This window comes from Drosophila suzukii, chromosome 3 (assembly GCF_043229965.1).
Source record: "Drosophila suzukii chromosome 3, CBGP_Dsuzu_IsoJpt1.0, whole genome shotgun sequence".
NCBI lineage: Eukaryota > Metazoa > Arthropoda > Insecta > Diptera > Drosophilidae > Drosophila > Drosophila suzukii.
Window position 1 is genome coordinate 17,327,495 of NC_092082.1, and position 15,182 is coordinate 17,342,676.

Genomic DNA, 15,182 nt, shown 5'->3' on the forward strand with positions numbered 1-15,182 from the left:
CTTTAAGCCAGTTTGAAAAACTGAAGCAATCGCAGTGTGAGCTAATCCGAGGCACAGATCCACATGTTAGTCGTAATACCCCCTATAAGCAGGCACACTCATCCATGGCCACTGACTAAGAGCTAGAAGAGCATTTGGAACAGCGATCATTATCAACGACATGCGATCGAAGCGTGCAATTTGAGAATTTATCGATTTCCAATGGTCGAATGCGATCTGCATAAAAGGCGGGGAGATGGGGATTTGGATGGGGACGGAAAGTTGGCTAGAGCATGCAACGTTTCATGCAAGAATTCTCAAACATGATTTCGTGCTCTCGGCCAGATGCATTCATTAATGCATAATTATAGACAATTAAGTGTCGGCCAAGTAGGAGATACTGAAGAGTGGGGTTCGCTAATGGTGACGCTGGAAATTGCCGATCAGAGGAAATTGCCACAATTCGATCGTAGCCGAAAAAAGTGTCTCAGATGAGCTGCAATCGATGCTCAGACGAATGTATCTTTGAAGTGGATGTATACCTTGTATCTCGTAGCTTTTGTGGTTTTCCTTTGGCAACTCATGCAACGCGTGAGCGATTTGCCTGTTGCAATTTTCCGATCGATGCACGGCAAAAAAGGGATTTTTTAATATATTCAAGTTTTAGTAGAGATGTTTACTAATTTTACAATATTCTTTCTTTTCTGCAAACTTTGATCATGACTTTCTAGGGTTCCTTATTAAAAATTCTAGTACAAAATCTCTGATAATTAATTTCGTTCGCTAAATAATTTTTAAATATATGTGTTTCCTTAAGAAATGTATCGATTTTCCCTAATTTGTCTATCTCTATTATATCTGGATCACATACATCTTATTTCTTCGCGTGTTTCTTGTTGTTTGTTTAAGCTTTTAACGCTTTTCAGCTTGACTTGATTTCGGGGCGATGTCGAACTCGTTTTCCCACGTTGGAAATTCTTCGATTTGCGTGCAATCGCAATCTCAACTGACACCTTTTCAGATTTCCCCCTCCCAGCGTTCTCCTTTCCACTTGAGATAAATACCTTGCCATGGAGCAAAATATATTTTGTAGCCACATATGAGCATAAAGGAAATTCTTTGCCAATTGTTTGATTGCAGAGTGCAACGATTAAAGAAAAGAATGCCATAGAAATGCCTTTTATGAAGGGTAAACCTGCTTTATGGCTAATTCCAGCAGAAATATTTAAGTAGCGGGGATTTTGGAAACAACAGCATTTTGCAATCGCCAACTCTCTAATTTCTTCCCACACTATTGGAAACTTTTACAAATTTGCAATCCCAAGCTGTCCCACGTTCCAAAAAAAAAGTACAAACCAAATAGACCAAATCCCAATGATTGAACAATGAGAATTCAATAAAAAATGTACAAAATCATTAAGAAAACAACTGAACAGAAATTTCACACATAATACAAGCTCAGACTTAAAAAAAAAAAACAAAAAAAGAGAGATATACAAAAAACAATTGCGAAAAATAAGTAAGACCATCGATGAGAAATCACAAAATCTGTGTCACCAAAATGACAATATTTCTCAGTGAAAAACGTAGAAAAACAAACAAAGACAGGCAAAAAATTGGCATACATTTTAAAGCCGAAAATCCCATTGGCGATTAGATATGCCAAGATGTGGCAGAGTAAATCAGTGCTATCGAAGCTAATCAATTTCGGAGGGCTTTCTATTATGTAAATTAGCTAATGACTACCTTCAAACGACTTCCTTCTCTCGGTTATCTAAATGCGATCAAATATTTCAACAAGAATTTATTCTCACTCTCCAAGACGGCAAAGAATAAACCAAAGTCAGTGACAACTGGTTCCAACTGAAGATCAACATTGCGTGCTTTCCGGTTCATTTTCTGGGTCCCCAAAAACCGTGTTAAAAACAACACTACTAACTTACTCACTACTGAATACATGAATATTAAATTACGATTTATACAAATTTCAAACGCGCTGCTTAATTACAGCAAGTGACTTTGCCTAGGCCTAAAGGTATATAAGTATGTATATATACCAAATCATGAGCTCACTCCGGGTTCACTCAACTCGGCTAAAATAAATTCATAATTATTTGATGAATGTCTCGCGGCTCATTAAATCAGGCACCACATTTTTGCCGGTTTTTCCACCATATGTTTTTAATGTTCAAAGTGAGAGTGACCGTGAATATATGTATTTTTATGCTTTTCGGGCATTTCGCCTTGTGGTTCGTATGATTAATGTTAATTAGTTGCCACAGGAAACTATGCAAATTAAACCCTAAAAAAAAAGGTAATAATTAAGATGTATGTTTGGTCTTTGCAGAAAAATTATGATTTCATTTGTAGATAATCCCATTTGCTGTAAGCTCTTCTGTGGTCTACGGTCAGTTGGTGGTATACTCATCTATCTTAAATGGGTCTCGCAGGGAGACAAAAGACCCGAAAGCCAATGATTTATGTTGGCATGCGAATTCGTTTGGTTTTTGACATAGATTCATAAGAAAATGGGTTGCGTTATTAATCAATGCTTAAATGTGGGTTAAATTATGAACGTTTTGAAAATGAAATTGGGTATCAAACTTGTGTAACTATTTATTAAATGTCACTGAAATGCGGGCACATGTCTGTTTTCAGTTTTAAAGAAAGAAACTTAATAGAAAACGGCTAATCCTAATCATTTTAGCTTGATTCTTTTGATAAATTTCACTTTTTAATTTGAAGGTATCTTTTATATATCTACTATATGCTATCTACATCCAATACTACAAAATTATTTCAACCAGAGACGATGTACTCTCCCCGGAATTCGATATTGCATAAGTAATGGATACCAAAATGTTCCATTTTTAATGCCCTTTTATAGAAAGATTTTGAAAATTGCCGCCCAGCAATTTGCAGAATAATAATAATTACCAAAGCGAACTCATCAGCATAATTAAGCCGTCAATAAACGATGCGGAGACTGGACAATTTATGTCATTACCCAGCCATCAAGAGTGGAAAAGAGATAAAAAGACAGTGAGTGAAAGAGAAAGAGCTTGGACAGCAGAGCTGCAAACGTTAAGGCTTAGAAATATAGTGTTAGTTATATTTTTACCAATGAGAAAAAACAAATATAAAACTTCCTAAAACCTCTTTTTTTATTTTTATTCAACTTGAATAACCAACTTACATTGAAGCAACAGATTATTAAACCAGAAAAATAAACGTGAATCAGGGTTCTTATGTAACTCCCCTTTTAGGCTTATCCAGAATCCTGTAAAAAACATATCAATTCAAAATGCAATTTAAATTTCCTATTATATTGTAGTTCTTAAAGTAACTTATTCATTAATAAATAGGTAGAATGAAATTATTTCAAATTACGGATAGTACTCCTACTGTTTTGACCGTAACTCCCCTTTTAGGCTTATTCAGAATCCTGTAAAAAATATATTAATTCTAAATGCAATTTAAATTTCCTATTACATTGTAGTTCTTAAAGTAACTTATTCATTAATAAATAGGTAGTAAGAAATAATTTCAAAATACGGATAGTACTCCTAATGCTTTGACCGCAACTGTAAGGGGGCACTGCCTTCCTATATGGCGTTGCATAAGCGACAACAATGTGCACCGTTACCCGGATTGCTAATGAGGAGGCAAGGGGTGGGGGAAGAATCGGGAGAGGAGCTCGTAAGTAAGCAACGCACGTAACAGTTCTCTTCTGATCCGGAGATCCAAAAGAACCAGAAGCACGAAGAAGAAATGTGCATATTAAGATAAGAATGCAATGGTCAGCCGGATAACTCGGAGAATGAGCAAAAGAGGCGGAGAGTTACCGAGTGCCCCAAAAGAATGTTTCCAGGCATGTATCGGTTGTAGTTGAACCTACCTATGTACGTTGTACATGCACAAGTCAGTGCAACTGGTTGAGACTTGCCTCCCCCATTGCATCCCAAGATTCTGCTTCTAAGCCCGTCAGTCTGGTTTTCTGGCTCTTCTCCCATCTTTTCTCGCCGCATCTTTTGTGGCATCGCCTCAAGCCCCGAAATGGGTCAATTTAGTGACAAGCGATGCGATGCGATGCAGTTCCACAAGTCCCAGTTTCTCGGGCAGTGACAAGTCGCCATCTCCGGACGATTGACACATTGCGCACAGCAAAAAATGGAAAATACCAGACCGGATCAAGAGCAACACCATACAAATGTCATTCTAATACAATGTATTTTGTAATCCTGTTTATGAGAAGACTTTAAAAAAATGCATTCTTTTTTTCGACTTTTCAGGAGAATTTTAAGAAGTTTATTACCCTAACGAAATCAAAATTTTCCTATGTGCAGACATCGAGACAAGAAGTCGGATAGCAGATGATGTTAAGGCATGTGGCATGAGCTTTCTCTCATCGATAGCGAATATCTCAAGTTCATGATTGACACTCTACAGAATTTTAATCAGATGCGTATATCAGTTATGTTTAACTTTGGACTTGCAAAAAAACAAATCATTTTTAAATAACTTTTTTCAACTAAAATAAAACAGTATTTTTTTAATTCTTTGTAAATTCTTTGTAAACATCAAGCTATGATGTCATACTTATGAATAAATGCGGTTTAACTTATCAAAACAAATAGTTATATAGAAATTCATTCCCCTAGCGGATATTTGCGAAAACCGATAGTGTTTGTTTACAGGAAATACAAATTACTAAAACGACTCTAAGTTCAAGATCGCAGCTTTTAAAACAAAGAAACGAGAAAGCAAGATAAACAAATTTCAAAGCCCAGACTGCCGCGCATTTTAGGAAGTCTAAAGATACTGACCATTATCAGAAGAAGATAGTGGTGTGGTCTTCAAACGAGCCTAAAATATTTTACATATTACCCAGAAACATTAATGCCAGTCATCCACCCACCATCGAACCTCAAGGCAATCAATTAAGACCGAGAATTATGGGGTCAATACATGTCCGACTACCGGGTGGACGTGGGTGCCACTTTATTATAAGGCTTAGCGCATTTGACTTATTCGATTTTATTGCATTCTGCTGACCAAAAACAAAAGCCGTCGATAATAGAGGGGCGGGAACTTCAAGGCGCAAATAAATTAGACCAACATGGCCGGGTCTCAGGTCGCTGCCAGCTTTATCAATCGAACAATTATATCTTGAGCACCGAAGGTTTCTGGGGTCCCATTTTCCTGGTTTTTGGTTTTTCTGCCCACCGAACAGCCACTGCACGCAAAACGAGTCACGATCCGAGCCAGGAAAAAGGAACTATGGAACCAGCCAGAGATTGGCAACCAGCCCAAAAAGATGACGCCAATTCCACCCAAACTGAACCGAAACCGCCTTAACTTATTAATTTAACCTACTTTTCCGCTCGTGTCGCAGCCTAATAAAGCAGCCAAGAGAAAAGATTGTCTTAGAAGATCTGGGATGCTTTTAGAAAATGGAGACAATAAAGGAAAGTCTAGTTGGGTCACATTGGAAAAAAAAAATCTGGGAAATCTCTTAAGTAAAATTCAGTATTTAAATCTTTCTTTTATTTAGTAGTTATATTTTATCTACCAAACTAATTTCCTAAACAATAAAAGAAGCTCTTAACTCAAAGCCTTGTTGTCTAGGTCAGGTTTTTAGATACAAATTTAATTCTGTTTAGGCAGTCCAATAAAAATGGACTTTTAAGGCATATAAATTTATGTTTTGATAGCTTAATAGAGTTTAGATCTTAAGTTTTTACCTAGAATTGCTTATGAATGTATAATTTAAGTTTTTTAGATTAATCTTTTTATTTTTTTTAGCATTTGCATATGGAATACATTTCCAACTTCCTCGAGTTGACTATTTAGAGAAACAAACTTTATTCTTAAATGGATTACAGATGGAATATGTTTGAATAGCAAACATATTGTTATTAATTTTCGCAAAAAGTATTTTGCAAAAACGTGAACAGAAAGAGACGTTGAAACCCAGAGAACTTGGGAAAGAGAAGAGTTGCAGAGCGCGTGATTGTCTTCGCGGAGAAGAGAGTCTTCTCGCAAATGAGAGTCTTCGGAGATATGAGTGTGTGTGAGTGGAGTGGGAGTGTAAAACCAGTTTGTTTGTCGGTGCTCCGTCTCTTTCCCTCCTTGTATGTTTTATGGGTTTATGCTGTGCCAGCAACTTTTTAAATTAAAAGCCGTTGTCGCGTTTTCCATCGTTTTTCTTTCTTTCTTCTCTTTGGTTTCTTCTCTCCTCTGTCTCTCTTCCAGGCACTGTCTTTGTCGCACAATCAAAACAAACGCGCTTTTCGATCGTTCTGTTTTTGTTTTGACTTCTTCTGGTTGAATTTGTTGTTGCGGTCGATATTGTGGTTGGTGTTGTTGCCTCTTTTCTTCCTCTTCGCAGCTCATTAAACTTTTTACTGCTACTGTTTCCCCCAGTCGCAAGAACCCCCCTTCCAATCGAACGCACTCTAAAAAAGTTCTACATATAAAGAAACTCCGGCAAAGGTTTACAAATCCGAAAGATACAAAAAGTATTTCAAAGAATATTTTTTTGTGATTTCGATTAACATTTAAGAAACATGTAATAAAACTAAATTTGTTTTTAAATTGCATACTTTTTAGCGTATAAGCCAGATGTCAATATAAAAAATTTTTAGTTTTAGGCTATAGTATCGTATTGTATACAAGTTTCTGATCTACTTGAAAACTTAACTCTTTTAAACCAACAATAAAATGGTTCCAATTTATGTTCTGTGTACACACGTAATTAATTTCAATGGCCGCGAACTGTTTGGGGCACGCTCAATCGTTCTGATAAAGTCGGCTTTTTGGTTTCGTGCTTTCAAGGGGTTCTACGGTTAATTGACTTTTCTCAAATCGAATTAGTTTTTACCCACCTTATAGGGTCTACTTAGAGATGATCTTAAAATGTTCTCAAAGTAAGGGGACCCAAATTATAATTATAAAAAAAACTTAATTTAAGAACAAAATGCACTTCAGGTCCCTAAAAATGTTTTGCTTTCCCCAATAAAAATCATGCCAAACTTCAACCAAATTGATGTAACGTAATTCTTATAACTTTGAAGTTACCACTATAAATTAGGTATCTCAAAGTCGGATATTCAGTTCTTTAAGAATTTTAACCGAAACTGATTTGTTGGGGATCTTCTCCCTCTCAGAACCCCAGTTCATTCTTGGCTTATCTCTAAACCAGGCTTTGTATGTTAAAGCGGCATAGTCTCATTTAATGTTGTTCACAGTTAGATTCAAATGATAGCCATAGGAAATTATTTGTTATTTCTTTCTACCCAGAACTTTTGTGCCGCGATGAGATGGTCGGTTAAATTGGGTTAAGCTCAGCCCACGGAGTTAACAGATTTTGTTGGGCTTGTCCGCCTAATTGATACGTCTACGTATGAGAAAAGGTTGGGTGTAGCTGCTATCTCAAAAACAACTTCATCTTAGTGGAGGGAGTAAAACATAAAAATCGCTTGAGTTACTAATTAAACAAGTTTCTAAGTTTTACATCTAACCTCCCACTACAGTATCTTGTTATAAACAAATCTTCTTTGACTTAATGAATTAATTACTTGTTTAGTTAAGGATTCTTGTATTTTAAATACCATACAATTTTCAATGTATTTTAAAAGAAATCTTAAATCGTTAGTTAGCCATGTGAAAGTAATATGACTACTATCTGATTGTTGTGAAACCCGTCGAGTTTACCTACGTGTGTCTGTACTTTCGGCGACTTCTTTAGGCCGAAAAATAACACTTAAGCCTCGTTGGGAAGGCTTCAGCTGTGGCACATTTATGCAGATTTTGTTCGGTTTAGAAGGCATATGCACATATCTTATCTGGCTGCACCACCCACCCACATGGCGCACCGCACACCGTTCGCATAAGTTGTGTTTCTTTATGGCCAGACTTGTGTCAATATAGTTATGAGCTGCTACACAGAGAAAAAGTAATGGTAAATAGAATTTGGAAAAAAGATACAATTTAACCATACAAGAACTGAACTAGAAATTAAACACATTTTCATAGTTTGATTGTATATTTTCGGTGTACAGATGCAACTCCCGACCGCCAGCAGAGTTGTCAGCGTGATCTGAAACCGATTTAGAGATGGAAAATGCAATAATATAATACAATCCAGCAAATTGTGGGCACACCACCCCGCTGATCTGAAAACCAGTTGAGGAAACTCACGTAAGAACCGACCGACATCGACCCACGTCAAAAAAAGGGACATGGCCAACATAAATGCAATTGGAGAGACACGCCGGTCGTTGGGGATCCTACATATAGGATGTGGGGATCTGCGGATCTGTGCCGTCTGTCAGTCCTGACTGAATGGATGCGCGTCGAGTGCGCCGAGCCCATGACAACCTGCAATCAAGCGCCAGCAGGCACATCCAACGGATTGGGCCATATCATCAGTACACCAAAAGAAACCTAAGGAAGCTTAAGATATCCGAAAGTTGGAATTTAATTTCTAACGCTCAAATTTTTAATACGAAAAATACAAACAATTTTAAATAAATTTTTATTAAATGTATCTTCTCTTTGAGAACTAGAACTTTTACAAACATATACCTTCAAGTATTGAATAAACCATAAATAAAAATTAAAACATACACATCTTGCGATCGTAAAGCAAGCAAAATTTTGTAATGTTACTCTTTAAATACATTTGCATAGAATGGTTTTGAACATAAATAAAGGAGGTTATATAGTAGGATACTATACCTGTTCTTTTGTATGATTCCATGAATCCTCATTTAATTTAATTGTCTTTTTCTTGGCAATGCAACAAAACGCGTAGGCCAGCAAAAGCGAACGGGCAACTGGCAGCATGCAACATGCAACAGGCAACGGACAACATTCAACAATGCGACATTTGCACGGGCTTTAACTTAAATTATGCGCCAAACAAATAAGGTCTCGCCCAGTCTCAACTTCGGAGCCAGACTCATAATGATGCCAAGGGGCCATCGGCAAGTTGTTAATGTTTCTGCACTTGGAGAAAAAAAAGATGTATTCCGTCTCCTGAATTGATTAACAGTTTCTACTTTCAAATGATCTATAAATGTTTTATTATATAATATATAATTTGAATTTAGGAAAATATTGTTTTAAGATTTCTAAATATGTTTGTTAATTGTGAATGTGTATTCATTTTTTTTCCAAGTGCTTTACAGTGGCTCCGATGTCGCCAGTTGCACAAAGTCATGGCCACAGTTGTCGGTTTTTTTTTGTTTAGCTGGGATGGGGTTCCCAAACGGATGGCAAAAAAGAAACAATGTCAGCAACCACAAGAAACAATTAAGTTGGCTCGACACAATGAGGAAAGCTACGATCAACAAGACAGTTGGATCAGCGTGTTTATGCGCTGCTGCCTGAATGGGATTGGGATTGAGGGGGAACCATGGTCCATGGCATCATAATTGCAGTTCCAGTTGTAGTTTCCCATTGGAGGAAATTGTTACAAGTTTCCAGGCCGTAAAATTAAGAATAGGCTATTGAATGTGCCAGCTTATAAAATAAATCCATTATGTATGGAAAAAGTACACTGTATAGGATTTTATCATTATATTTAATTGTTTTAAATAGTTGAAAACTCACACTTATAGGAATATATATGTATATATTTTTTTAAAATATATCTAACACCTATTTTGTATTCCTTGAAAACCCCTTTTTCTGTTCAATGTCCTTTTTAATATGCTTTCTAAATTGTATATCACTTTATTATTTACGCCTTTGAAATAGTATAAATTTTAGATTTCAGCAAATAATACATTTTTTATTTTCCTTAATCCCATATCACAAAGAGTATAATGCTGGTGTAGTTCGATAAAACCAAAAATGGCTTAAACACATTCTAAAGTGTGTTTAAAAGAGCGTTTGATAGGTTGTTAAATTCTTTCAAAATTGCCCTCGTAATATTTCGTATCTGGGACATCTAACAGTGGGGAACCAGTGGAACCTCTTGCTCCAGCAGCTGCTGCAGCACGAGCCAAGAGTCATTAAAAAACTTCTGGATGGCAGAGGGCAGCTTTTTCGATTAAGTGACAGGTTAAATGCTAAACCATAAGTTTTGGTCACAAGCAGCTGGCAATCACCGAGCACGAGCCACGAAATTTTGCAGCCGGCCAAGAGCAGGAGCCAGGAGTCTCCACGCAGAAAAAAAAATATATTTTTGATCCGCAATAAATTTTAAATTCTGCAGAAATTCTAATTGTATACATAGTAAATATTAGTTTTATTGGTTTCAGCATTTAATTTATCTAAGAATACAATAACACCATTTATATGGATTTATTGTATAAAGGAATGTACCCCTTAGGAGATAGTCCTTCTAAAGTGCTAAATTTAAACGATTTTTGGTGATATTTTTCTCCGTGTGAAGTCTGGAAGAGTCGAAAGACAGGAGAATCATCGAAAACCGGTCGAAAATCTCCCACAGGCACCTTCTGTCTGATGCGACGACGTGCGTCGGCCAACCATTAGCCGCAATCTTTGGGCAATTGTCGCTGATTGTTGTCGTCCGCTCTGCCTTGGGCTCGTTCCCAGATGCAGATGCAGATGCTGTTTCCAGTTGCAGATGCAGATACAAATGCCGGCTGACCTAGCTTGTGATTAGCTAAAAGTGCGTGCGAAATCCACATAGGAAAACATCTGGAGCAATTGCAACTCCAACAATTGATTCCAATTAACTAGCCTTTAATGTTTTTAAGGGTTGTATCTAACACAGAAAACTAAACCAATCTCAAAATTGTACAAAACCTAACTCACTTTATAAGCGAAGTCGATAGAATTTCCACCAACAAAGAATCCCTTAAACATTAGTCAATACAAGCAAAAAATGTGGTTCTGCATGAATGAAATTGTTAATAATGTATAAATACATTTCCTGCCTTTTTTTCTTTGTTCCCATATAAGATTTTAATTTAATTACATTTCCTTCCTTTTTTTCTTTATTCCCATATAAAATTTTAAAATTTTCCCGCCAACCCGATCCAGGGCTGCCACATATCTATGTTAGTCTATCGATAAGTGTCAGTGTTGGAAACTCATTTTTCAGCTCTTATCGATAGTATCGAGTAATTATCGTGGTTTGTTCCACCTCTAGTGACGAAAACAAACGCGAGGATATTACAAAAGAATTTAAGACAATTTTCGTAATAAAATAAAAACAATTGGCGTCACCAAGTGGAGGACATCGAGGAACACATCGCAATGCCGTCGAGAACGAGTGGAGCTAGCGCCAGTGCCAAGGAGGTGGCCCAAGATTCCCGGAAAGTGATCATCGGACCGAGGAGCAAGCGCATTGCCCAGAACAATCGCAACAGAAGTCTTGGCGGAGAGAAAAAACCCATAGGTGCCCAGGCGCAGCGAACGTTCCCGCCAAAATCCGAGTACGAGAAGTTCTACGAAACCGTATTCCTGGCCGAGGATTCCCAGGCGGATGAAGTGAGTCTCGGTTTCGTTATAGGCATATGAACCTTTACTGTATCTAAAGGGGAAGTTATTTGCATTCCCTTGAAGAGCCACATGTTCAAAAACCACATTGCTTCCATGCTAATATCTTACTAAATTTGGAATATTCTGATGTACAGATGTAACTTGAATTTTTCAGTAATTTTCAGAGCCCTTAGTTCTATTAAAAACTAGCAGAGAATACCTTCCGACTTAGATTAAAAATCTAGAAAATTGTGTCTTATACAGTATACTAAAACACAAGTGTAGCAATAATTTTCTTCGGGCAAAATAATCTCTTTTATTGTTTTTTTTAAAGAGAAATCAGAAAGAAAGATACCTTTTAATTTTAAGAAGGTTGGAACCCATTGCATCTCGATTGGAACCCATTGCATCTCGATATATGCAATTGAGCGGGGCCTCTTTTTTTGGCCATTTTATACATTAATTCAATTTTGGCAGATTCCGTCAAAAGATTTGACTTTGCAGGGCCTGTGTAAAAATCATCCAAAGACATTCTCTCAAAGTCAATGCTATCCAGAAGAACAGTAATCTTATCATGATCCGATGTGATTGAACTTGGATTACGTTTTTGGACATTTTTCCCATTATTCATGTGTAAAACCCTATGTTCCTTTGGAATATTTTTTTGTATCCACATATCTAAAATAGTAAAGCGCTTCAATTGATCCAAACCTTTCGTACACGAAAAATACTCTACAAAGCAGTCCATTTCCAATTCCATAAATTCCGGACAGTCGAAATGGTTATGGCGTTGTAATATCTGTAAGGGTTAAGCCTATCATTAGCACAAAATTAGTGATTAGATTGCTAAACATTCTTACCCCAACGGCGTGCGACATTAACGATTTATTGTCCAGAAGAAATGATACGGCATAAAGTTGAATCCATTGCTTTGGTTCCATAGTACTTTCTAAGAGAATTGATTCACATACTTGCTGAACTTCGCATGCCAGCCACATATTTGCACACTTTAAAAGAGACAGCAATAAGTATGGTTTGGTTTGCTTCAATGGAAATTTATCTTTTGTGTATATGAAATCAAGAAATATTTCAAAAACTTGTGGTGTTGTATCCCGCAATATCACTTCCCCCGTTTTTAAACCCTCTTTCTGTAATAATATTTCAAAAAACTCGGATGCCGAGGCCAGAACTATCTTGTGGCATTGGAAGGCGGAGTTTTCAACTCGAATAATAATATCCGAAAAAAGCCCTCTTTTACGCAGTGCAGATGCTCTATGCGCCCTGAAAATGAGATGAGATTACCTCTCGGATTTACAAAAATTACATCTTACGGTTATATGTTAAGATATTTACCATACTCCGCAGTCTTTTTCCATAATTCAATAGATTCAGAAGTATATTTACTAAATATTTATATGTAATGTTTTGTATTTTAATTTATTGCGCGGATGATTAAGCTGTTGGTTGCAATATGACTTCCGCAATGACCAGATAATGTTGGTTTGAGGGTATATAATCTAGAATTCTAAAGAAGTGTGACCGACTTTGGGTTGGCAGAACATGCGACATTTGCATTGCAACTCCGAGTATTCAGAAAAAAAGGATGCCTTAAAGATTATATTATATCACATCCTCTTTGTTGATCAGAGTAAAGCACAAAAATAAACAAACTTGTTAATTTCATAAGGTGACGACGGAACGTCGAAAGGCAGAACCACGCTTAAAGAGACCCCTGCACGCCCTGCTTGGTAATGAGGAGGAGCAGCCGCCAGCTCCACGAGTATCAAAGACTACCGAGTTGCAAAAATCCGCTGAACCAGTCGTTCGAACCCATATTACCAAAAAACAAGTTAAAGAGAAATTTGAGGATTTTTACACGAAAACGGATCGTCACGTGTGGAAAAAGGATGCCGAAAGAATGTTATTGCAAGTTTGGGCGCAACATATAAAGGACTTCCGCGGCGAGGCAAAGAACATCCTTATCTACCGGCAGATGGCCAAGGAGATGAGCCAGTTTGGGCCGAGTCACACGGAAGTCAAAACCAAAATGGACAATATGTCGCGAAAGTATCGGTAAGTTTACAGGCTTTAAGGTTTAAAGGTAACTTTTTTTTAATTTTTACACATTCTTTTGCAGTATAGAAGCTGAGAGAGTCCGTGAATCTGGAGTTCCATCCAAGTGGGAATACTTCCACAGACTTCAGGCACTCCTAATTGGCACTAAAGCCGTAAATGTGTTTGAGGATATAATGATCGATGATCCAGGTAAACCTATATAGTAAGAAACAAGCGACTCTTTATTTACAAATTCTGCTTACAGAACAAGCGCTGTTCAGCAATGGGGAATCTGAGAATGAGGAAATGGCTTCGATGAATGATGATTCCATGGCTGAAGATCTTCGGGATGAACCCGAAATTCAGTTGGACACGAAGGAAAAGAGGAAGAGAGCGCGGTCTCCGTCGCCAATTATCCCAGACATGCCAGAAGAAGAGGAGGATGAACCGCTGGAACAAAGATCCCCGTCACCCATCTCAAAATATCGCACCCAAACGAAGATAGCTATTAGCCATTCAGAGAGAATCCTTCAAATAGAAGAGGAGAAACTGATTATCGAGCGAGAAAAGCTGCAGGTGATGAAAGAAGCTCTGCTAGAGCTTAACTCCTTCCACAAAGATATAGTTCATTTTCTTAATCATAAAAATCAGTCAAATTAAGTGTTATTAATAGAAAGCGGTTTGTACTATCTCAGATGAATATACAACAAAGATGTTACTGAATATTTTGTGTACTGCATCAGTTATAATTTTATCGAAATAAACAGTCTAGTTAAGTTAAAATCAAAGAAGCATTTACCCCTGTGACGGTATTTTTAATATGCCTCCCAAACGGAAACGATTTTAAAAAATAGTCGTCCTAAATTTCCTTTCCCTTACACAATACGGACCGAATTTTGGAACACGCTTTGTAAGCGGCATTGTTGTAAATTTAATTTGACAGTCCTTTTTGTATGGGCTGGTTCAAAATTTTGACCACTGCTCTGCGACATTCTTATTTATTTTCATTTTTGAAATACGCGCCCAAAAAGGACAAAATTTCAATTATTCTAAATTCCACCGTTCCGATAAGCACTCTACGCTTGTTTAGAATACTGTACCTGGTATATTGGTATTTTGTATTTATTTTTATGTATTTTAATCGGTCAGTGCTGTCAGATTAGTATGGAAATACGGTAGAATCAACTATTAAAAATCTGAAAAACTAGAAAAAGCTGACTAAAGAAATCATCACTTCCGCATTGGATTTGCACAATTGCAAACACATGGCTCCTGTCTTTGTATTGTAAGGCCCATTCGAAAATGTTTTCTCTTCTTAAATTTTATTCCATCCCTGCAGTTCCACATTTGAGTTAAGCGCCCAATCATCACGAAGCCGACTGCGACGTCAGCAGAGCAGCCAGCGACGCCGGCAGAGCTGAGCGCAACGGCAGCAAAGCGACGCGCTCTCAGTCGGGTCCGCAAAGAGAACGCACAAAAAGTAATTTTGGGCCCTCCCTCTCTCGCCATGTCTCAGACGGAAAAGTGCGTGTGAAGGGAAGGAGGCCCAGAAACTAAAATATATAGACTATTGTGCACCCTTGCCTTTTGAATAATGCGACATTTGTTCGTAAATGATAAAACAACCATTTAAAATAATAGGTTTCTGTTTTAAAATATTTGTACTTCTTAAAAAAATTTATATGTTT

General features: G+C 37.2%; 1 protein-coding gene and 1 long non-coding RNA gene across 2 annotated transcripts; one reads left to right on the forward strand and one right to left on the reverse strand.

Annotated features, from left to right (window-relative positions):
* Positions 1 to 11,087: 11,087 nt before the first annotated feature.
* On the forward strand, positions 11,088 to 14,217 carry vers (versatile). Its single transcript, XM_036815853.3, has 4 exons — positions 11,088 to 11,448; positions 13,127 to 13,512; positions 13,577 to 13,704; positions 13,760 to 14,217. The coding sequence occupies exons 1-4, from the start codon at positions 11,215 to 11,217 to the stop codon at positions 14,152 to 14,154; spliced, it is 1,143 nt and encodes a 380-aa protein (XP_036671748.3). The 5' UTR covers positions 11,088 to 11,214; the 3' UTR covers positions 14,155 to 14,217.
* On the reverse strand, positions 11,728 to 12,952 carry LOC108011435 (uncharacterized). Its single transcript, XR_001767534.4, has 3 exons — positions 12,793 to 12,952; positions 12,300 to 12,720; positions 11,728 to 12,238 (listed from the first exon to the last, which is right to left on the reverse strand). It is a non-coding gene; the product is annotated as an uncharacterized lncRNA (long non-coding RNA).
* Positions 14,218 to 15,182: the final 965 nt, after the last annotated feature.

Excerpts from the sequence above, each read along its gene's own strand:
- vers (XM_036815853.3), top strand. The coding sequence starts at position 11,215 with ATGCCGTCGAGAACGAGTGGAGCTAGCGCCAGTGCCAAGGAGGTGGCC. Across the intron at positions 11,449-13,126 it reads AGGATTCCCAGGCGGATGAA|GTGACGACGGAACGTCGAAA; the intron begins GTGAGTCTCGGT and ends TAATTTCATAAG. Across the intron at positions 13,705-13,759 it reads TATAATGATCGATGATCCAG|AACAAGCGCTGTTCAGCAAT; the intron begins GTAAACCTATAT and ends TTCTGCTTACAG.